Source organism: Papio anubis, unplaced genomic scaffold (assembly GCF_008728515.1).
Source record: "Papio anubis isolate 15944 unplaced genomic scaffold, Panubis1.0 scaffold241, whole genome shotgun sequence".
Lineage (NCBI taxonomy): Eukaryota > Metazoa > Chordata > Mammalia > Primates > Cercopithecidae > Papio > Papio anubis.
This window is the reverse complement of record NW_022162469.1, coordinates 1-23,995: the sequence shown is the minus strand read 5'-3', so window position 1 is coordinate 23,995 and position 23,995 is coordinate 1. Positions and strand designations below refer to the sequence as shown.

The 23,995-nt window shown below is 36.9% G+C and overlaps 1 protein-coding gene across 4 annotated transcripts in view; it reads right to left on the bottom strand.

Annotated features, from left to right (window-relative positions):
* LOC116268567 (DENN domain-containing protein 4C) overlaps positions 1-21,221 on the bottom strand; it is a 79,242-nt gene extending 58,021 nt beyond the window's left edge. For 2 of the 4 annotated variants that reach the window (XM_031661732.1, XM_031661734.1), the window contains exons 1-7: positions 20,620-21,220; positions 18,752-18,818; positions 17,609-17,667; positions 16,563-16,707; positions 11,553-11,728; positions 2,544-2,644; positions 2,222-2,440 (exon numbers count right to left, since the gene is read on the bottom strand). In XM_031661732.1, the coding sequence (XP_031517592.1) occupies positions 2,222-2,440; positions 2,544-2,644; positions 11,553-11,728; positions 16,563-16,707; positions 17,609-17,667; positions 18,752-18,818; positions 20,620-20,792 (940 nt within the window). In that variant the 5' untranslated portion in view covers positions 20,793-21,220. Of the gene's footprint in view, positions 1-2,221; positions 2,441-2,543; positions 2,645-5,937; positions 5,943-11,552; positions 11,729-16,562; positions 16,708-17,608; positions 17,668-18,751; positions 18,819-20,619 lie in introns of those variants that run through there. The other 2 variants (XM_031661733.1, XM_031661735.1) reach the window with 2 other exon arrangements.
* Positions 21,222-23,995: the final 2,774 nt, after the last annotated feature.

The window sequence follows — 23,995 nt, the reverse complement described above, 5'->3', positions numbered from 1 at the left end:
GCTGGAGTACAGTGATCTCGGCTCACCACAACCTCTGCCTCCTGGGTTGAAGAGATTCTCCTGCCTCAGTCTTCTGAGTGGCTGGGATTACAGGCATGTGCCACCACGCCTGGCTAACTTTTGTATTTTTAGTAGAGACAGGGTTTCGCCATGTTGGCCAGACTGGTCTCAAACTCCTGACCTCAGGTGATCGATCGGCTTGCCTTGGCCTCCCAAAGTGCTGGGATTACAGGCATGAGCCACTGTGCCTGGCCCAAAATTTATATATTAAGTTCCTAGCCCCTAGTACCTCAGAATGTAACTATTTGGAGATAGGGTCTTTAAAGAGGTAATTAAGCTAAAATGAGGATTATGGGGTAGACCCTAGTTCAGTAAGACTGGTAGCCTTGTAAGAGGAGGATATTTGGACATAAGACAAACACTGAAGGAAGACCACATGGAAAAAACAGCTATCTACAAGCCAAGCGAAGAGGCTTCAGAAGAAACCAAACCTGCTAACTACCTTCATCTCAGTTAAACCTCCAAAACCACGAGAAAATAATTTCTGTTGTTTAAGCCACCTAGTCTGCGGTATTTTGTTATGGTAGACCCAGCAAACTAATCTGCAGGCCTTGTGCTTTAGATCTTGATGCTACTTCCATTTTATTACCATGAATGATAATAGCTGTTATCATGAGTATTTTAAAGTACTTGTACTAGTTGCTTCACATATATTTTCTCATTTAATCTTCACAACAATGAAGTAGATATAGCCCCCATTTTATTAATGAGAACACTTTATTTATTTATTTTTTTTTAATTTTTTTGAGACGGAGTTTCACTCTTGTCACCCAGGCTGGAGTGCAATGGCACAATCTTGGCTCTCTGCAACCTCTGTCTCCCAAGTTCAAGTGATTCTCCTCCCTCAGCCTCCTGAATAGCTGGCATTACAGGCACACACCACCACACCCGGCTAATTTTTATATTTTTCGTAGAGGTAGGGTTTCACCATGTTGGCCAGGCTGGTCTTGAACTCCTGACCTCAGGTGATCTGCCTGCCTTAGTCTCCCAAAGTGGTGGGATTACAGGCATGAGCCACTGCGTCCGGTCGAGAAAACTTGACTTCCAGAAAGCCTTTCCTGTTCTTCTCCATTTATCTCCATTCTACCCATTCTTCTAAGTCATGCTTCTTCCATGAAGTCTTCCAAAATACCCATTTTGAAATACTGGAATATTTGGAAGAATATGCCTTTTTTTTCTGAACTCTTAAAACTTCCAAATTAAAACTGTGTAAAATATGTTTTCTTGACTACTTGTTCTATTTTTAAAATATTTTAATTATTTTCCATTTAAGACCCCATAGAGCTAGGTTTTATACTTCTTTATATTCCTACATAACTAGCCAGTAAGTGGTAACTAAATATTTAAGTGGTAAGTTATCTTAAAGCAGAAAAGATAAAGGACAAAAGGATTAATGGAAAAATACAGATTTTTTTTTGTAATCGCTAGGTAAAAAGCACAGAAAAGTAAAATAATTTCAAATAAATATTGATATAGATGTAAGATTCCTACTATATATATAACAGTAGCTGAATAACAACAAAAATCTCTATCTATAATTCCCTAAAACAAAACATACTAAAAATAATGAGTATATGTTTTTCCCTGGAACAAAGCTACATTAGTCAAAAATGTTTAAAATGTGGTGCCCTCATTGCACAAACTAATTGTAAAGCCAAAAGTGTATACATCTGGCCAAGTGCAGTGGCTCACACCTGTAATCCCAGCATTTTGGAAAGCCGAGGGAGGACGATCACTTGAGGCCAGGAGTTCAAGTCCAGCCTGGCCAATATAGCAAGACTCCACTCTATTAAAAAAAAAAAAAAAGAAAAAAAAAGTGTACAAATCCAAGAACTATGCAAAATTGAGGAAATACCTAAATACCTGAAGGCAAATCTCCAGTTATGTTCTCCTAAGATAACTGACAAGGTATTGTAAATATAGGTAACACCTTTGACTTTTCATAATTAAATATGCCTAGTTTCAGATTTCTCAGGAAAAAAATGGGCTATAAAAATTACAAGAAATTCTAGTCATAAAGTTCGGTTACAAATACATGGAAGTTCATTATATTTGAATGTGAATTTGTAATAATTTATACAGTAAGTATTTCTTGGCAACAACATCAAATATAAAATATTTTCACTTCAATAAAAGGAATTGTACTTTCAGTGCTACCCACCCTGTCGGTCAAACAATGAATCAGCAGCTGTGGCTTTATTTGAAGGAGCCTCTGTGATTGGTCTGAGAAATGTTCTATATCCTTTTAAAATAGACGCCATAAAGCGCAAAAATGCCTCTTGAATTTCCATCTCAAGCTGTGTCATCTTCTTTTGCCAGGAGAAATCTGCTTCAATTGGAGTCATGTCAATCGCTGAGCCTTCTTGAGTTTTTCGGTGAACTAACAAAGGAAAGAAAAACAGAAAATGGTATTATGTTAAATTTAAGAAGAATTTTCTCATATACATTCCTTTATTAATAGTATTCCTTTTCCCTCACATTACCTGAAGACAGCTGGGGATACAATTTCTTTAAGGTGCTAAGTAGATTTTTGCATGGCTTTTTGGGAAGTTGCTTCCAGTTCATGTTCTTCTTTTCATCTGATCTATTAAATCAGAACAAAATTCATAAAATGTGTTATTCATAATCTGTTTTTACTAAACAAAATTCTTGCATCAACCTAAAACTAGAAAATGGAAAAGATGTATTTTTACTGCAGTCATAACTGATGCAAACAGTTTGAATAAGTGAATTTCAAGGAAGTTCTCTTTTCATTCAACCAACCTCTGTCAGATTTAGCCATCTCATTCTAACCTTCCAACGCATATTTTCAATGCTGGAGTCAGGAATACAACACTGAAGTCTAGCTTCAAAAACTACATTTTAGAATTATAATATTCTAAGAGTCAAATCTAGTTGACTTGAGACTTCAAACTACCTACTGGTAGGCTTCTAAAATGCTGTGTGCCCAAAGAGAAGAATTGGAATTTAAGTAAGGATTAAAAGTATATGTAGTTCATCCAGCCCTCACAGTTAAAAATAAATTAATCATAACACCATTATTCAATATAATCTATGATCATGAAACAACAAAAACCAAAGCCAGACCACCCTGGCCAACATGGTAAAACACCGTCTCTACTAAAAGCACAAAAATCAGCCGGGTGTGGTGGTGTGTGCCTGTAATCCCAGCTACTCAGGAGGCTGAGGTAGAAGAATCACTTGAGCCTAGGAGGCGGCGGTTGCAGTGAGCCGAGATTGCGCTACTGCACTTCAGCTTGGGCAACAGAGCAAGACTCTGCCTCAAAAACAAAACAAAACAAAACAAAACAAAACAAAACCAAAAAAACCCAAAGCCATAGAGATGACCATTTTTAAAGGTATTACTAAAAGCTTCTGTTTCCAAAACTTTATATTCCAAAAATACAAAATATATATATCTCTGTGTGTGTGTGTGTATATATATATTCCAAGAATATAAGAATATAAAATACAACAGACAGAACTGCCTAAAAAGCCCTCTTTTTACAAAAGTTAACATAAATATAACAAATGTTCTTTAAAATTCATGGCTAAGCTGGCAAGAAAATCAGGGAAATCTTCAGGGGTTGAAAACCCAGAGTAACACCAAGGCCACATCTGCCCTGACGATTAACAGACAGCCTTGGATTTTAAAGGCTTCTCACAGAACAGGAGACCAAGTTTCAGTCTCCCCAAGAAGTATGTTAGAACTGAAACTTCCAAATAAAACTGGTACGCTTGAAAGGCTGACTCTGCTTTTTCTTTTTTTCCTTTTTTTTTTCTGAGACAGAGTCTCACTCTGTCATCTAGGCTGGAGTGCAGTGGTACAATCACAGCTCACTGCAACCTCCGCCTTCCAGGTTCAAGCAATTCTCTGGCCTCAGTCTCCTAAGTAGCTAGGATTACAGGAGAGTGCCACCACGCCCAGCTAATGTTTTATTTTAGTAAAGACAGGGTTTCATCATGTTGGTCAGGCTGGTATCGAACTCCTGACCTCATGTGATCCCCCCACCTTGGCCTCCCGAAGTGCTGGGATTACAGGCATGAGCCACCGCACCCAGCCTGATTCTTTTTTTTAACCCAAAATGCTACAATTCTAAGCCCTTTCCCTAAGTCAGTGAATTGCTTAGGTTTCTCTAAATGTAGCATGGCATAATGAAAAGGGCAGAGATTCCAGCTTTAGGATCAACCTGGAATCCTGGTTGTACCTTTATATTAGCTGATTAATGAAATTAATAAATTTAATAAACATTTAATTTTTAACAAAAAATTAAATTATTTTTTATTTTAATCAGGTTCTATTTTATTGTATTGTTCTTCAGTACTCAGTGCAGTTCACATGTAGTTTTTTTTCTAAGCAAGTGATTGCATTTTGGAATCTTTTTTTGCATACTTTAAATCTTTTAACAAAACATGTCAATATTTTTTTAAATTTCAATAGGTTTTGGGGGAACAGGTGGTATCTGGTTACATGAATTAGTTCTTTAGTGATGATTTCTGAGATTTAGGTGCACCCATCACCCAAGTAGTATACACTGTACCCCATGTGTAGTCTTTGCTCTGTCGCCCAGACTGGAGTGCAGAGGTGCGATCTTGGCTCACTGTGACCTCCGCCTCCCGGGTTCAAGATTCTCCTGCCTCAGGCTCCCAAGTAGCTGGGACTACAGGCGTGTGGCACCATACCCAGTTAATTTTTTGTATTTTTAGTAGAGACAGAGTTTCACCGTGTTAGCCAGGATGGTCTCGATCTCCTGACCTCGTGATCCGCCTGCCTTGGCCTCCCAAGGTGCTGGGGCTACAGGCATGAGCCACCGCGCCTGGCCTCATGTGTAGTCTTTTATTCCTCAACCCACTCCCACCCTTTCCTCCAAGTCTCCAAAGTCCATTGTATCATTCTTCGCCCCCCGCCCCCACCCCAAGGGGAAGTCTCACTCTGTTGCCCAGGCTATAGTACAGTGGCACAATCTCAGCTCATTGCAACCTCTTCCTTCCAGGTTCAAGCGATTTTCCTGCCTCAGCCTCCCAAGTAGTTGGCATTACAGGCACATGCCACCACACCCGGCTAATCATTGCATCATTCTTATGCCTTGTGTCCTCATAGCGTAGCTCCCTCAGCTTGGATTTTGATTAGGGGAGGGATCTCCCCTGAGAATTCATTACTGGATGCCTGCCAACTAATGGGTTATGAGTTTGACTGCATGCTACTGGCATGGCACAAGAAACTGTAAGTCAAAATAACTAACTTCAAGTGCTCCCTGGCTTAATGCCACCAGAATGGAAGCAAACATAATATCCTCTCTGTTAAGAATAAACGTCTAATAAAAGAGCTAACACTTCCTTTGTGCCTGGTACTGTTAAAAGACATATTTTAACATCTCTTGAAACTGTGTCTTAAAAGTGATGGCATGTCAAGTTTAACTCTGATCAATTTATCTCATTTTATGTCATCGCTGTCTAATATTTTAGTGCTATCTTTTAACCCCCTCCCCCAAATAAAATATTGTCATTATTGTCTGGATTATCATCCATTTGTAATCTGGCTCTGACATTTACTGTGTGACTTTGTATAAATCACTCAACTCTTCTGTTACTCAATTTTCTGATCTACAAAATGAGGACTGATAATGTACCTAATACACAGGGCTGCTGTAGGTAGATGAAATGCATCTCATCTAACCTAAAGGGCCATTAATTGTAAAATTTATTGTTTTTGTACCAGTAAAAGAGGATGTTGCCAATTAAAGTATTTTAAAGTCTACTTTACTGCTTGAAAAAAGAGTAAAATATTAATTTCAAGTTCTAAGCACCCATATTAAAAAATTAAGAGGAATCATTAAAGGAACATAAATATGAAATTATACATATATATACACACACACATATAACATTTAGGTAAGCAGATGGGAAAAAAACAATAATTCATTCAATCTGAAAGAGAGAAAAGAATAACAGCAAAACAAAAAGGACAAAATGAGACAGAAATATTCAAATATATAACAATACATGTAAATTAATGGATTCTTCAACAAAAAGACAAATGTTAGATTGGATTTCTAATGCCAGTTATATACTATACACAGAATATCTGAAATTAAAAGGATGGGAAAAGATATACCAAAGATAATATATCTAACATAATGTATTAATGAGAAGAAAAGCACAAACTAACAAGAGCATCAGTGATTTTTTTTAAAGTAGCTACAAGATAAAAGTATTCATTTAACTGCAGAACCATTTTGAACTTGAGTGTCCCTCATAACACAGCCTTAATTAAGTACATAAAGCAAATGTCCAAATAACTATAAAATGCAATTGACAAATCCACCATCACACTGGGAGTTTTAAAACTTTAATATGATCACACAGCTCAAAAATAACTTAAACACATACACACACCCTTGTTCCACGTCTGATCAGTTCCCTCACCCCCATAATACATAATCACTAGTTTCTTGAGCATATTTTAATGTGTCTTTATTCCAAAACTAGCAGATACAAGTAAATACAACTATTCCCTGCCTTTTCTTTTGCGCAAGTGGCAGCACACTGCAATACACAATTACCACCTTGATTTTTTTCATTTAATAATGTATCTTTTGTAGCCAGGCAGGGTGGCTCACACCTGTAATCCCAGCACTTTGGGAGGCTGATGTAGGCATGTCACTTTAGGCCAGGAGTTTGAAACCAGCCTGGCCAACATGGCGAAACCCCATCTCTGTCATAACTACTCAAATGTGCTGTTGCATCATGAAAGCAGGCATGGACCATATGTAAATGAATGAGCATGGCTCTGTTCCAATAAAACTTTATTTACAAAAACAAGCTTTGGGCCAGATGTCAATCCCTGCTGTATACCAATAATCATAATTTATGATAAACTGCTCAAAGCATCCCCTTTGAAATTAGAAACAAGACAAGATACCAACTATAACTACTTATATTCAACATTACACTAGTGATCCTAGCTGGAGAATTAAGACAAAAAAATTTAAAATACATTAGGACAGTGTAAGTAGAGAAATGTGATGTTTATAGGCAGAAAATTGAAGACAATATACAAATTAAGAGAATTCAACTAAGTTGTTAGATATAAGGCCGCTATATAAAAACCAACTACATTTCCCAGCAACAAAGTCTAATTAAAAATACCATTTACAGTAGCAATAAAAACTGAAAGATACTTAGGAACAAATAAGTCTAACAAAAGATGTGAATTATCTTTCTGGAGAAAACACAAAGTTTACTGAAAAATTTTGAAAGATCAATGAAATGAAATACCACATTCATGGGTCATATTTCTTGTGCATATTTTCAATGTGTGTCAAAAAGATATCATCTGCCTCCAAACGAATCTATAAATACAATAAAATTCTAACAAAAATCCCAATGTAATTTTGTGTAGAGCTTAACAAGATGGTATTAAAATTTATATGGAAAAACAAAAGACCAAATGGAGTGAAAACAATTTTCAAAAAGAACAGGAGTAAGGGGATTCGCCATGGACACTGCCAAAAAAAGGTCTCATACCATGACTTTTTAAAACAGCTTTATTAAGATATAAAGTCATATGCCATACAATTCACCCATGTGACATGTGCAATTCAATGGTTTTTATTATATTCACGGAATTGTGTAACCACCACTACAATCAAATTTTTTTTTTTTTTTTGAGACGGAGTTTTGCTCTTGTTGCCCAGGCTGGAGTGCAATGACGCGATCTCATATCACTGCGACCTCTGCCTCCCAGGTTCAAGCAATTCTCCTGCCTCAGCCTCCCGAGTAGCTGGGATTACAGGCATGCGCCACCACGCCTGGCTAGCTTTGTTATTTTAGTAGAGACGGAGTTTCTCCATGTTGGTCAAGCTGGTCTCAAACTCCCGATCTCAGAAGATCCACCCGCCTCAGCCTCCCAAAGTACTGGGATTACAGGCGTGAGCCACTGCTCCCAGCCTACAAGCAATTTTAGAATATTTTCATCACCTCAAAAAGAAATCCCATAGTCACTTAGTTTCCAATACTCCCATCCTCTCCATTCCAAGGCAATCACTAATCAATCTACTTTCTGCCTCTAAAGATTTGCCTGCTTTGGACATTTCATATAAATTAAATCATAATATAAGGTCTTTTAACATAATGTTTTCAAGGTTCATTCATGTTGTAGACAACTTAATTTTAAAGCCATTAAGAAGAGATTGAAAAAAATCAAAGGAAAAGAATAAGCCCAGATACATATCTATACAAATATAGAAAGTGATATGTCACATCAAGTTTAGCTGAATTAAATAACTAAATGAGACAGGTAAACCTCACAACTTAAAAAATAACCATGATAGTATTTCATGGCCTCATGGTGAAATATTTCATATATAAGAATCAAAAACAGTACTCCATAAAGAGAAATTTAAAATTTGATAAATTAAAATAAATCTCTGTTTATCAAAAGACACCAAAAACAGAATGGAATGACAGGTCACAATGTGGGAGAAGCTATTTGCAATGCAGACCAATAATTAATTCCTGATTATATATACAATTTCTACAAATCAAAAGAAAAAAACAATCTAACAGCAAAACGCACCAACAAAAGGAACATCCAATTCACAGGAGAGGAAAACCAAGGAGCACAAAGGTATGCAAATGCTGCATTTGCTACTAATTAAGGAAATGTGAATTAAAGCCACAGTGAAATACCATTACCATCAAATTGGTAAAAAATGTAAAAGTCTGACCGCAAGTGTTGGCAAGGATATGAAACAAAAAGAACTTTCATCTGCTGAGGACAGAGTAAACTTGGGAGAGTAATCTGGTATTAGTTATTAAGTTGAAAATGCTCATTCCCTACCAAGCAACATTAGCGCTTCCAGGTATATGCTTCAGAGGAATTCCTGAGCATATACTCAAGGAAATATATACAATGATGATCAGAACAGCCTTGTTTCTAACATCAAAGATCTAGATACAACCTAAATGTCCATCGACATTGATCACCATTGAAAATGAACTGGATGAACCTCACAAAGAATGGTAAGCAAAAAAGCAATTCACAAAAAACTATTCAAGTAGAAAAAAATGTGTAAGTATGCAAAACAACATTTTATTTAGATTAATACATATATAATAAATGTTTTAAAAATACATGTGCATGATAAACTCCAAATCTAAGATGATGGTTGGATTTGGAATTTATCCAAGATGATGGTTGGATCTGGAGCTCCTCTCTGGGAGACAGGAACAAAATATGGTTATGGAGGACTATCTAGAGATTTCAAATTTATTGCTAATATTTTCTTTTTTTTTTTTTTTTTTTTGAGACAGAGTCTCCCTCTGTCACCCAGGCTGGAGTGCAGTGGCATGATCTCCGCTCACTGCAACCTCCGCCTCCTGGGTTCAAGCAATTCTCCTGCCTCAGACTCCCAAGTAGTGGGGATTACAGCTGCCCACCACCATGCCTGGCTAATTTTTGTAGTACAGACGGAGTTTCACCATGTTGGCCAGGGTGGTCTCGAACTCCTGACCTCAGGTGATTCGTCTGCCTCGGCCTCCCAAAGTGCTGGGATTACAGGTATGAGCCACTGTGCCCGGCCTATTAATAAAGTTGTGGTGAATAGATACAAGTTATTTACATTATTCTGTACAATTTGGAGGCTTTTTTTTTTTTTTTGAGACAGAGAGTCTTGCTGTTACCCAGGCTGCAGTACAGTGGGGTGAACATAGCTCACTGCAGCCTCGACCTCCTGGACTAAAGTGATCTTTCCTCCTCAGCTGCCTGTGCACTATGGGCACTCACTACCACTCCTGGCTAATTTTTTATTTTATATAGATGGAGTCTCACCATGTTTCCCAGGCTGGTCTTAAACTCCTGGGCTCAAGTGATTCTCCAGCCTCAGCCTCCGAAAGTACTGAGATTACAGGTGTGAAACACTACACCTGGGCACATTTTATAATTATTTAAACACAACTGAGCAGGCCAGGCATGGTGGCTCATGCCCGTAATCCCAGCACTTTGGGAGGCCAAGGTGGATCACCTGAGGTCAGCAGTTTAAGACCAGCCTGGCCAACACGGTGAAGCCTCATCTCTACTAAAAATACAAAAAAATTAGCCAGGTGTGGTGGCACGCACCTGTAATTCCACTGCTCAGGAGGCTGAGGCAGGAGAATCACTTGATTCCGGAAGGCGGAGACCGCAGTGAGCCAAGATTGCACAACTGCAACTCTGTTGCCTGGGCAACAGAGTGAGACTCTGTCTCAAAATAAATAAATAAATAAATAAATACAATTGAGCAAACACTTCACATTTGTTTTAGAAAACAATGTTTTGATTACCAGAAGTTTTATAAAAGTTACTCAAAACTGGGCAAAATTAAGACTCTCCATATTATTTTATTCGGAATAATAAATAAAACAAGGTAAAAAATCTGAGTATTAACTTCACAAATAATCATTTCTAAAAGCAACACCACGAATACATTCCTGAAATAATTGTTTTTCAGGGAGAGTAACCTATAAACAATAAAATGTGTGCCACAAAAAACTATTTAATTCATTCAAGTTGTTCATTACTTTCAAGCTGTAAGTAAATCTAAATATACATAAGGAGCTACTACAGTTACACAGTTTCAAAATACAATGGTAGATCCATGTCAAAATTATATTTTAAGTTACAGCAAATGTTTTCTTCCTTCCTTAGGCTATTTTTTTGGTTCACATAAAAATATTTTCCCAACGAATTCTACTGTTGGAACTAGTTAGGCCTCACCCAAAATATTTCTCTATTCATTTTCTACCAATCTCAAACAGTAAAGAATAAGTGTTCCACAGCCTGGAAGTTGGCACCAACATAAGAAAATTTTTAATACTTACTGTCCTTTCCCACTTTTGGTGGAGGAAGGGGTAACCCTTAAACATCCATCCGGAACTATTCCTTTTATTAATGTAGTTTGCTACTCTCTGAACCCTCAGCTGTACCACTGCTGTACTTATCACCTTCAGCAAACACAAACTATAACTGATTTTTAATACAAATTTCTATGTAGTAAAGAACAGATCCTTATAAAATTCAAATCCTGACAACTAAACAAATGGTATACTATCACCCTATACTGTAACTAAACTTTAATCTCCAATGGGTAAACCCATTTTACTTACATATGGATTTTGAATTAAACCTAGAAAGCATATCGTCTCTCGAGCTCTGAAAGCAGTGTTTAACCATTACTTTTCAAACTCATAGTCTCTTCTGATAAACCTAAACATCTCCTGCTTACATTTAACATTGTTATCCAGATATAAACTATCATAATATTGAACATTTTTTTTTTCCAAATCACACAGCGTTCCCAGATTCTGATACTTGTCCTGGTTGAGAGCCACTGTATTTAAGAGGAAGATTTAACAACTACCAAAAATAGCATATTTCTAGATGCTTTCAAAGAACTGTAACTCTATATAGTGAAAAACATAAATGGGAGATAATATAAAATGAATCAACTTACACATATAACATGTTCGTATCCAAGTCAATGCAAACAACATCTTGTGGTGGGTCATGAAGATCAAAATACCTTGAGTCAACTCCAACTATAAACGGTAAAGGTGCACTAAGCACTGCAGCCAGTGAAAGAGGACAAAGGGGAATATATGGGCACTGCCACTGAAATGGAAAGATCATCTGGGAAAAAAGTTTTAAAAAATTAACCAAATTTTAAATTTGCAATAAAAATTATATAAGTAACTAGTATTACTGAAAAGGGATCACTGAAAAGCAGTTAATATCACTGTTTTGTTTACCTTAAACTTCATTCCAAAACTAAATGACTATAAAATATTACTAAGCAATACTATGAACAAATGCAATTAAAATTTTCAAGTCATGATGATGATCATTAAACACAACAAAAATACTAACAGCTTTTTGCATATTAATTCTTCTAGTATCTATACAAAGCCCACATTCCAATTTTATGGAGTCAAAATAAGATAAAATGGCCCAAAATATCATAAAACAAACTTATTATCTTTAACTCTTACACATTTCATTCACCTATTAATTCTCAAAATTACCTCAGATCAAAATCCAACTAAAAGCATCAAGAATTTTTAAAAAAACTAATTACTGTCTAGGGAATGCTAATAGTTAATTAAAAAGCTCAACAAAAAAAAATTCTTAACTGTTCAAATAAACATCAGTGATGTCTGGCATCTTAAAAATACTGTCAATAGGCTGGGCACGGCGGCTCACGCCTGTAATCCCAGCACTTTGGGAGGCTGAGGCAGGTGGATCACTTGTGGTCAGGAGTTTGCGACCAGCCTGGCCAATTTTAGTGTTTCTACTAAAACACAAAAATTAGCTGAGTGTGGTGGTGTATGCCTGTAATCCCAGTTATCCTGGAGGCAGAGGCAGGAAAATCGCTTGAACCTGGGAGGCGGAGGTTGCAGTGAGCGGAGTTTGCACCACTACACTCCAGCCTGGGCAACAGAGCAAGACTCTGTTTCAAAAAAAAAAAAGAAACAGTCAATATATAAGATATTCCTCTATCTAGACATGATGAGACAGGAAAAAAAAGAGAAAAAAACATTTCTCAAGAATCTTTACCTGTTTTCCTTTACAAAGATTTACTTCAGTTGTATCATTTGTGCTTTTCTTTAAAAAAAAAAAAAGTTTTGATGTTTTTTAAAAAAAGACTAAAACATGTTAAGGCCTAATGCAGTGACTCTCAACACTTTGGGAGGCTGAGGCAGGAGGACTGCTTGAGGCCAGGAGTTCAAGGCCAGCCTGGACAACAGAGTGAGACCCTCATCTCCATAAAAAATAAATAAGTAAATGAATAAATTTTAAAAAAATTTAATAATTAGCTAGTACTAAAATTTTACCGATAATTTTTTTCTTCTACTATAAAAATCCCTGTTATCTTTTAAGGTCGAGTTCAATTATCATCCTTATCTGTCATCATTCACCCCAAAGAAATGCCTATAACACTTACTACCTCTGCCAGCTATTACAAAGGGTTATTCAGGATTGGAATTTTGTCTTCAAACATTTATTTAGTTAATATTTGAGCACTTGCTATGTACCAATTACTGTTCTACATAATGAGATCTTAACAATAAATGAAAGAGATCACTCTCCTCATGAGGTTAATAGTTTAAGAGTCAGCAACTTTTTCTGTGAAAGACAGTAAATATTTTAGGCCTTGTGAGCCACATTGTCTCTGTCACAACCATTTAACTCTGCTGTCATGCATGAAAGCAGTCATAGGCAATATATGAATAAATGGCCTATGTTCCAATAAAACTTTATAGAAACAAGTGGCAGGCAGGATTTGGCAGGCAGGATTCGGCCATCATTTGCAAACACCTTGTCTAGCAGTAAGAGAGAAAATAAATGAAAGACATAATAAATAAAATATTATGTTATAGGTTGAACATCCCTAACCTGAAAATCCAAAATCCAAAGTGCTGCAAAATCCAAAACTTTTTGAGCACCAACATGACACAGAAAATAAATTGCTCATAGAAGCATTTAGGACTTCAGATTTTTAGATTAGGGATGTTCAACCAGCGTGTATTCTGCAAACATGCCAAAATCCAAAACAATCCTAAATCCAAAGCACTTCTTTCCAAGCATTTTAGACAAGGGATACTCAACCTGTATGTCAGGAAGTAATAAGTGCTACGGAAAAAAAAAAAAAAAAAGGAAAAGTAAAGCCAAGTGAAGGACATTAGAGTTCAGAGCAGGAGAGAGGAAAAGCAGGTTGTATTAGGACAAACAGGACAGGCCTCATTAATAAAGTGACAACAGAGCTGAAACCTGAAGAAGGTGAGAGATTTAGCCAACGGGATATATAAGAGAAGAGTGCTTCAATGAGAAGGAACAGCTAGGGCAAAGGCCTTAAGGCATGGGGAATGCCTAATGCTCCCAGGAAGGTAAGGCCAGAATGCTGGAGAAGAATGAGCAAGAGGAAGAGCAGTGGAAAATAAGATCAGATTGCTGAGGGGCAGAGCCACTCACAAAGGACCCTGCAAGGACTTCAGATTTCTTGAGTGACAATTATCTTCTATTCAACAAAAGGTGTGCTACAACTGCAACTATCTAAGAAACCTTAGAAAAAAAGCTATGTGCTAGCAAAACATGATATCCTTCTCTTCACTTTTGCCTTTTGCAACACTATAGGGTCACTTTTTATAAAGTACTTGTACATTTCATCAATCTTTGCTATGGGTCTCCATTAATTCTTTGATATTCTTTGATATTTAAATCATTCTCCTTTTGAAGCATTTGTTTTGTGACCATTCTTTTCCATGTTCTCTTCTTCAAATGGTAATTGGCATAACTACCAAATCATGACTTATAAATAATTTTGCATGCAATTCAGACAGCTCTCCAACATCAGTTGCATAAACCTCATATACTCTGGCATTTTTCATATGATTACCAATTCCATGAGCACTTTTTTCAACTGTTCTTGCACCATATTACTGAAATCCATCAAGAGACTTGGCCACCACGATTCTGACAAACGGGATTGAATAAACACTAATGTTTTAGTAAGGAATATTTGGGTGGGAACTTTTTTTTTTTTTTGAGACGGAGTCTTGCTCTGTCGCTAGGCTGGAGTGCAGTGGTGCAACCTCAGCTCATAGCAACCTCCACCTCCCGGGTTTAAGCGATTCTCCTGCCTCAGCCTCCCAAGTAGCTGGGACTACAGGCATGAGCCACCACATCCAGCTAATTTTTGTATTTTTAGTAGAGATGGGGTTTCACCATGTTGGCCAGGATGGTCTCGATCTCTTGACCTCGTGATCCACCTGCCTTGGCCTCCCAAAGTGCTAGGATTACAGGCGTGAGCCACTGCGCCTGGCCTGGGTGGGAACTTTCTAAAACTGGTCAGTTCATTAACAAATATTTTCATATTCTAACAACTTTTGCCTTCACACACAACTGTGATAACTTGGAAAAGTAATACTTAATGAGGATCCTCCTAGAAGCTGTCTCATATGGTTACTATTGTTTTCAGTCCAACAGCACTTCTCCAACCAGATTAAGATCTTGGAGACATACCCTATTTGCTGTTTTAACAAGTATTTATTGAGGGCCTACTCTGTGCTAGGCAACTGTAACAAGTGCTGAAAATACAGGAGTAAATAAGAGATTAGGTCCTTACTCCCAGGAGACTTACATTCTTAAAATGGGGAAGGGAAGAGAGGAGAGTCAGCTATTTTAAATTAAACAACTAATGGGTGATAGGGTTGGAGAAGTGGAATATCTAAAGTTCTACACAATGGCCTATAAAGCCCTATACAATCAGACTTCATTTTTTTTTTTTTTTTTTGAGACGGAGCCTCACTCTTGTTGCCCAGGCTAGAGTGCAATGGTGTCATCTCAGCTCACCGCAACCTCCGCCTCCTGGGTTCAAGCAATTCTCCTGCCTCAGCCTTCCAAGTAGCTGGGATTACAGGCGTGTGCCATCATACCCAGCTAACTTTGTATTTTCAGTAGAGAGGGGTTTCTCCATATTGGTCAGGCTCATCTCAAACTCCTGATCTCAGGTGATCCGCCTACCTCGGCTTCCCAAATTGCTGGGATTACAGGCGTGAGCCACTGTGCCTATCAATCAGACTTCATTCTAAGTGCAATGGGAAGCCAAAGGGTTTTAAGCAGGGAACAACTTTAATAACAATTTAACAATTTAATTTTACTTACGCTTTACACAAGAGCTTAGCCTCTGTATATTATCCTATTTCACAATCACTTAGAATTTCCTATATATTCCTGATTCACAATTATTAAAAGTTGAAATAGGGAGAAATTAACCATGTAATCATTTGCATAATTTTAGAACAGCTGAAATTGGCCAGAGCCTCTCAATACAATCAGCTTCATTCTCAGGTTTTATTATACAATCATATAGTTTTTACTCTGGGAAGAACTCTAAAATATGAAAAATTGGAAATTGACATTTTTCCTAAAATAGATATCACCTTTGTTTTCTTTATACTTCCTACTTCTCTTTGCCAGCAGATTATATTCGACTTTTACCGGGCGGGTAATTTTTCTTTTTTTTTTTTTTTTTTTTTTTTGTTTTGAGACGGAGTCTCGCGCTGTGTCACCCAGGCTGGAGTGCAGTGGCGCAATCTCGGCTCACTGCAAGCTCCGCCTCCCAGGTTCAGGCCATTCTCCTGCCTCAGCCTCCGAGTAGCTGGGACTACAGGCGCCCGCCACCACGCCCGGCTAGTTTTTTGTATTTTTAGTAGAGACGGGGTTTCACCATGTTAGCCAGGATGGTCTCGATCTCCTGACCTCGTGATCCGCCCGCCTCGGCCTCCCAAAGTGCTGGGATTACAGGCTTGAGCCACCGCGCCCGGCCGCGGGCGGGTAATTTTTCAAAGTTACTTTTTGAAAATTTGTTGTTGCTTTCAAAGTTGCTGTTTTTGAAGGAAATTTCCCTTTGGAGTAAAAATTATCTGTCAGTAATTTTGTACTAAAAGGAAAATTCTATACTTACAGCTACAACAGCTTCAGCTACCCCAGTCAAGACAGCTGGCCTAAGAGAATGCAGCAGAATTTTACTCTCAAGTAAAACAAAGAGCAGCAGTGTTGCACAATTCTCAGGACCCAGATTCATTAGCAAGGTGCTAAAGTTGGCTCCACTAGGAAAAAAAAGAGAAAAATAGATCACTGTGAACTATTTTGCTAAGACATGTTAAGATTTGCTTATTAAATTATTTCTTAAGTATTAACAGATTGAGAGTCTAGTGTTAATTTCAAGTCTTTACTTGTTTATCAATGAAAAGTAGCAAATTTAATGAGATAGATAACTGGGAGATTTAAATTCATCCTCTGGTAATAAAAGGCATTTATCAAGAAAGATTTTCCTGAATAGCCATTTGAGTTGAACTCAGAAGAAAGGAGACAAGGATAGGAGTGAAGGGGTGACAGACAATATATGCAAGGGCCCCGGGGCAAGAAAAAGCTGTTGTCATAGCCAAGAAATTGAAATAAATCTATTGTGACTAAAGCATAGTAAGGGAAAGGATGAAAACAGCAACAGATTAGGCTGAAATTGAAATATACTATTATATTTGCATTTTCAAAAGGACACACTGGCTACAGGGTGGATAAAGAACTGAAGGAAGATGAGTAAAAAGGTACCAGTTAAGAGGCTAGTAGTGAGGTAGTCTGGTAAGACATCATGGAAGTCTACTATGATGAAGATGAAAAGAAGTAAATGGATTCGAGATATTTAGAAAGCAAAAATCAGCTCACCTTAAACCTTTAGTTATGAACTGGATATGGGAAGGGGAGATGAGAAGAAAAGGGAAGTGTCCTCTACATCCAATCTTGCAACTCTCTGAATTGTTCACATTTATAAAACAGCCCCACCATCCATCTAGCTATCAAAGCCAGAAACATTAAGGCTGTTTTTGCCTAGTTTTAACTAATAGAGTTAATTGTAAAATAACAATTAACTTTATTATACTAATCACTAAAATATTTTAAAGCATTCTGCTCCAAGTGAATACATATATCATTCTAAATACCAGTAATTACCTTAGTGGTAAAGGTGTAGAAACTGGCTGTGATAATATTAATGCATCATGGACTGACAGCTTAAAAAAAAAAAAAAGCAACATAAATTAACCAAAACAAGATATAAGTTTCAAAACTACTTGTGAAATCTATATATTTAGATCAAAGGTAATACTGAAAACAACAATTTAATATGCAAACATGCTTTTTGAAATGTACTAAAATATAAAATGATAGCTGTATTTACTAAGAAGTGTTACATTAGTTCTTTTTCAATAAATGGTTAATTTGAATTTTGATTCACTTAATTGGTTAAAGTACAATTATTTAAAATTTATGGAATTACTGCTTCAGAAAAGCTTCAAATTCATTTACTCAACAGACTGTAGGCACTTGGCAGTTGCTTCGCACATTAATACTTGCAGAACTGAAATAACATTCAATATCAATAATATCTGACTTAATCCCACCATACATAATGTTAAGAATGTCTTAGAAAAACTTTTAAATGGCTTCCTTCTATAGATCAATGCTATTCAAAGTATGTTAAGTATGCCAGTATGTTAATTGTTATGGTCCAGAAAGATATACTATACAAATGAAGAGCAAACCACTAAGCAACTTTTATGACAATCTGACCTCTCTCCCATATCCAAGCACGTAATCAGTGGAACTATTATTATAGAGAGGGTATAGACCTGTTCGTGTTGCATATGTCACAAGCTGTATACCTACCTACGTCTGCTACTTACTGAAAATAAAAAACTGGTCCTTTAGCATAGTACTATTATAGACCTTGTTTAAGTTAACCCCCTCCAACCATTGCTCATTTCATATTTAATATTTATTAGAGAATCTGATATTAAGAACATGCTCAAACATAATCCTGGGTTTTACATTATTAAAATTAGCTACACAAAGGCCATGCATGGGCCAAAAATGAAAATGTTATGAACCAAGGGTCATAATTATTCCAATTCTGTACATTCAAATCCAAAACCCAGTAAGAAAGGATGTTCAGTAAAGCTACAAAGCACAGAAAATACAAGGACTTTACAAATGCATATTGCTCCACCTCAAACCCAAAGGTATATAGAATCCACTCTGCAATGACTGGGGTGAGCATATGCAAAGTTCTCCCCAAATATACTCTCTTTTTGTTACCTGGACAAGGATTCTCGGTCTTTGTGGTGAAGGAAAAGGGATGTTTTGCATAAAATGTGAAATGTGCCTAGAAAAAAAATTTGAAATAAATATCATAATTACTTTTCTAAAATGCATCACAGGTTTTAACAAATCTTAAATATCACTATATATCATCCCAGATATGACATGGCCATTTATCTAAAATGTAGGCTAAGTAAGTAAATTTGTTTAGTGTAAACGAATTTATCCATGCCCATCAAACTTCTGAAATACACAATGTATTTCCTGACTTCTATTCCCACCCCCTATCATTACCAGATGAATAAAAATAACATAAAAACAGTTTTCATGAAAGGAGTGAATTTTTATAGCCCTGGTTATCCGTGCCAGTACAGGGAGCAACTAACTGTGCTATAATGAATTTACACTAAAACTGAATTTAATCCCAGATTTACTACTCTAACATTGGATGAACCACCTACCCATTCTATTTCTGCACCTATAAAAATTACTTCTTAAGTTTCTCCAAAATTTAGAGCTTCTTAGGAGCCACAAAAATGCAACATATTACTTCAACTGAAAAAGATATTGATTATATACATTAATTTTATTTTCACAAGCTATTCATAGAATCTTAATTTTTCAAAAGGTTGCTAACTTGTCACTAACATTACATTTTACTTCAAAAAACTTCAAATTAATCTGACAGCTGAATGTTAAACCCAGAACTATAAATCATTAAATTGCCATTTCGAGAGTGTAAAATGAAAGTTGCAACCGTATTTCAATATCAAATTATGATGAGTTTATGCACAGTACTTTACTCTTTTAAAAGGTGATTTTTGGACAGCATTATTTTTAAACCTGTGCATAATTACCCCTACCTTATCCACTAAACTAGTATGTTTCACTGATATTCTTTCTGCTATAATGTAAAAGTTCTGAAATTGTAAGAAACATCTACGTTTACACATACTTTAATACATTACAGAAAGCTCTTGACACTTTTTGGTTTGTCGGCAGGATACATAAATTATAAACTATCATAAACAGAAGTCAGTGTGCCACTAGAAATCAGAAAAGATCATTTAAAAAAGAGTAGCTCAACATACATTTTTCTTGCTTAGGAAAGATTGCATGACAAAAAGAATTACAAACTAAAGAGAAAGCTCAAAGAATTTCTGTCAATGCTAAAACAAAAACTTCACTTTTAACATCAATTAACTTATTCTTACTAATTTCGACATCACTTTAGAGAGGTATTACGGTTAGATTTTGGAATGGCCACTTGTATGGGTGGGTGGGTGGGTGTGTGTGCAGCAGTAACTATTTGTCTCTCAGTTATTAGAGAATAAATAGGAAGAAGAACACTCACAATATAATTTATGTAAGTTACTTCTTTAGGTGAATTCTCAAAAGATTATTATTTGGCCATCCTTGCCACTACTATCCAATTTTAAGCTCACAGTCAATGATTGAGGTGAAGAAGGGAGTAAGTAAAAAGTTGGTGGCTCATGCCTGTAATCCCAGCACTTTGGGAGGCTGACGCAGGTGGATCATGAGGTCAGGAGTTCAAGACCAGCCTGGTCAAGATGGTGAAACCCCGTCTCTACAAAAATTAGCCAGGCGTGGTGGCGGGTGTCTGTAATCCCAGTTACTCGGGAGGCTGACACAGAGAATTGCTTGAACCCAGGAGGTGGAGGTTGCAGTGAGCCGAGATGGCGCCACTGCACTCCAGCCTGGGTGATGTCTCGAAAAAAAAAAAAGTGGGGTAAACGTAGCCTTCCTTCCCTTCCAACTTTGCTGCTAAAAGTTACACAAACAATCAAACATATATATTTATATACCCAGTTTTCCACCAGCCATCTTTCTAATCATATACATACTTTTCAATGGGAAGAGGATGTGGTCCAGACACAGAAAGTTTGTAGATAAACATAAGAAATTTCCTAAAAGCTTCAAAAAAAGGCCAGTGTGAGAGTAAACAAATGCATTTGTTTGTATTGATGGATTTGGAGACCATTTTTCTCTCCACAGGCGTCAATAGGCCCAGTTGCATAAGCTGTTTCTCTGATAGAAGTTCCCGAGAGTAAGGTTCATAAAACTGAATGGCAGCTCCATATACCTAAAGAGTAAGAGAATTCTGTTATAAGATTTGAGTTTGTTTGAAAAAAATTAGCTTCTCTTTTTCTCTTATTACACAAGAAATATTTGCTTGGAGTATACTTATACAGATAAATTACGGAAAAAAAAAAAAACTCACCCAAATTTCTACCCCAGAGATAACCAGATTTTGATATAAATCCCTCAAGATTTTTTCCACATAATTTTATACATTCAACTATAAATCTTATACAAAAAGGGACGGTAACCTCTTATAACTTGCTTTCATTTTTAAAATGAAAGCATTAGAGAATGAACTCTAATGACCTCACTCAACTTAGTTTTTTGTGTGATTTTTCTTTTTTCTTTTTTTTTTTTTTTTTGAGATAGAGTCTCACTCTGTCACCCAGGCTGGAGTACAGCAGCGTAATCTCAGCTCACTTCAACCTCCACCTCCCAGGTTCAAGTGATTCTCCCGCCTCAGCCTCCCGAGTAGCTGGGACTACACCACACCCAGCTAATTTTTTTTTTTTTTCCTTTTTTTTGAGACAGAGTCTTGCTGTGTCACCTACACTGGAGTGCAGTGGCGCGATCTCGGCTCACTGCAAGTTTCGTATCCTGGGTTCACGCCATTCTCCTGCCTCAGCCTCCCAAGTAACTGGGACTACAGGTGCCCACCACCACGCCCAGCTAATTTTTTGTATTGTTAGTAGAGACAGGCTTTCACCATGTTAGCCAGGATGGTCTTGATCTCCTGACCTCATGATCCACCCACCTCAGCCTTCCAAAGTGCTCGGATTACAGGTGTGAGCCACTGCACCCGACCTAACTTTTTGTATTTTTAGTAGAGATGGGGTTTCACCGTGTTAGCCAGGATGGTCTTGATCTCCTGACCTGGTGATCCACCCGCCTTGGCCTCCCAAAGTGCTGGGATTAGAGGCGTGAGCCACTGTGCCTGGCCTGTGATTTTTTTTAATTGGGGTAAAATATACATAACATAAAATGTACCACCTTAACCATTTTCAAGTGTACAATTCACTGGTATTAAGTACCTTCACACTGGAGTGCAACCAGTTATCACTATTCATTTCCAGAACTTTTTCATTACCCGCCCCCCAAACAAAAGCTCTGTGACCCTTAAATGGTAACTTCCCATTCTCTGGCCCTCAATCCAAGTCCCTTTGTAATCTCTATTGCACTTCCTGTCTCTATAAGGGTAGCTATTCTAGGTACCTCCTATAAGTGGAATCATACAAAATTTATTCTTTTGCGTCTGGCTTATTTCACTTAGAATAATGTTTTTAAGATTCACCTATATTGTAGCACATACCTGACTTTCATTCCTTGTTAAGGAATAAATCATAATTCCATCATATCTATATACCATATTTTGTGTATCCATTCATACGTTGATGCACGTTTGGGTTGTTTCCACCTTTTGCCTATTGTGAATAACCCTGCTAAAACATTGGCATACAAGTATCTGTTTGAGTCTCTGCTTTCAATTATTCTGGGTACATGCCTAGGCATGAAACTGCTGGATCGTATGGTAATTCTGTGTTTAACTTTTTGAGGAGTTGCAGCAGCAGCATTTGACTTTCTCATCAGCAATGTTCACAGGTTCAATTCCTCCACACCCTCACCTCATATGACACAAGACAGAGCTGACACTCCTCTGAAATTCTTTATTCCTTTGCTGTCTTTGACAGTACAAATTTCTCTTTGTTTCATGGCTACTTCTCTCTTTCCTATACTAGATCCAATTATGTCACCCCCCATCATTTAAATACTAGCATTCCCTAAGGTTCTAGCTTCACACTTCTATTTGGAAAATTTCATTCTCTCACGGTTTTAACTATAATCATTATACTAACAGAACACAAATCTTTATCTCTAGGTCTACCTGATCTCTCCCCTGAACCTCAGACTCCTATTTTCAAAATGACTACTCAATAATCTCCACTTGGATGTCGTACAGGCATCCCAAACCAATATTTTCAAAAGTGAACTCATTATCTAAATACTTCATCCAATATTCCTGATCTTACTCAGTTACGCTACACAATTCCCAAGCTAGAAACTTCGAAGTCATGCTCAATTCCACTTCCACTTACCACATATCAAAGCAACTACTGAAGCCCTAACTGGTCTCAAGTCAGAAGAGAAAGTATTTTAGTGAAAAGTACACTGAAGAAACAGTCCTTCAGAGGTAACATCTGATCCTTCAAAAGTTCCTCATTACAGGTAAAATGCCACAGTCCATATAAGTGGCAAGATGCTCTCAATTCCTAATAGTACCTGCTGTTGTTGTTCAACAATACAGAGCTACCAGGTACACAGACTAGTTCATAATTTTGTGCCTTTATATATTTTGTTTAGCCTTGGTACTTCCTCTGATCTGCCCATTCCTTAATACCCATCCCCTTCTCCCAACAATCAATCCTTACTTCTGTATTTTATAAATCTTGCCAACTGTTTAGTCATTATATATATCACAGGAACCCTTGCCTTTACACACACAACATTCCCAGATACAATTATTTCAAAGTGATCTCAAAGGTTTTAACCCATCACCTTCTCCCAACAATCAATCCTTATTTCTGTATTTTATAAATCTTGCCAACTGTTTATTCATTATATATATATAACAGTAACCCTTACCTTTACACACACAACATTCCCAGATATAATTATTTCAAAGTGATCTCAAAGGTTTTAACCCATCCCCTTCTCCCAACAATCCTTACTTCTGTATTTTATAGATCTTGCCAACTGTTTATTCATTACATATATCACAGTAACCCTTACCTTTATACACACAACATTCCCAGATACAATTATTTCAAAGTGATCTCAAAGTTTTTAACCCATCACCTTCTCCCAACAATCAATCCTTATTTCTGTATTTTATAAATCTTGCCAACTGTTTATTCATTATATATATATAACAGTAACCCTTACCTTTACACACACAACATTCCCAGATATAATTATTTCAAAGTGATCTCAAAGGTTTTAACCCATCCCCTTCTCCCAACAATCCTTACTTCTGTATTTTATAGATCTTGCCAACTGTTTATTCATTACATATATCACAGTAACCCTTACCTTTATACACACAACATTCCCAGATACAATTATTTCAAAGTGATCTCAAAG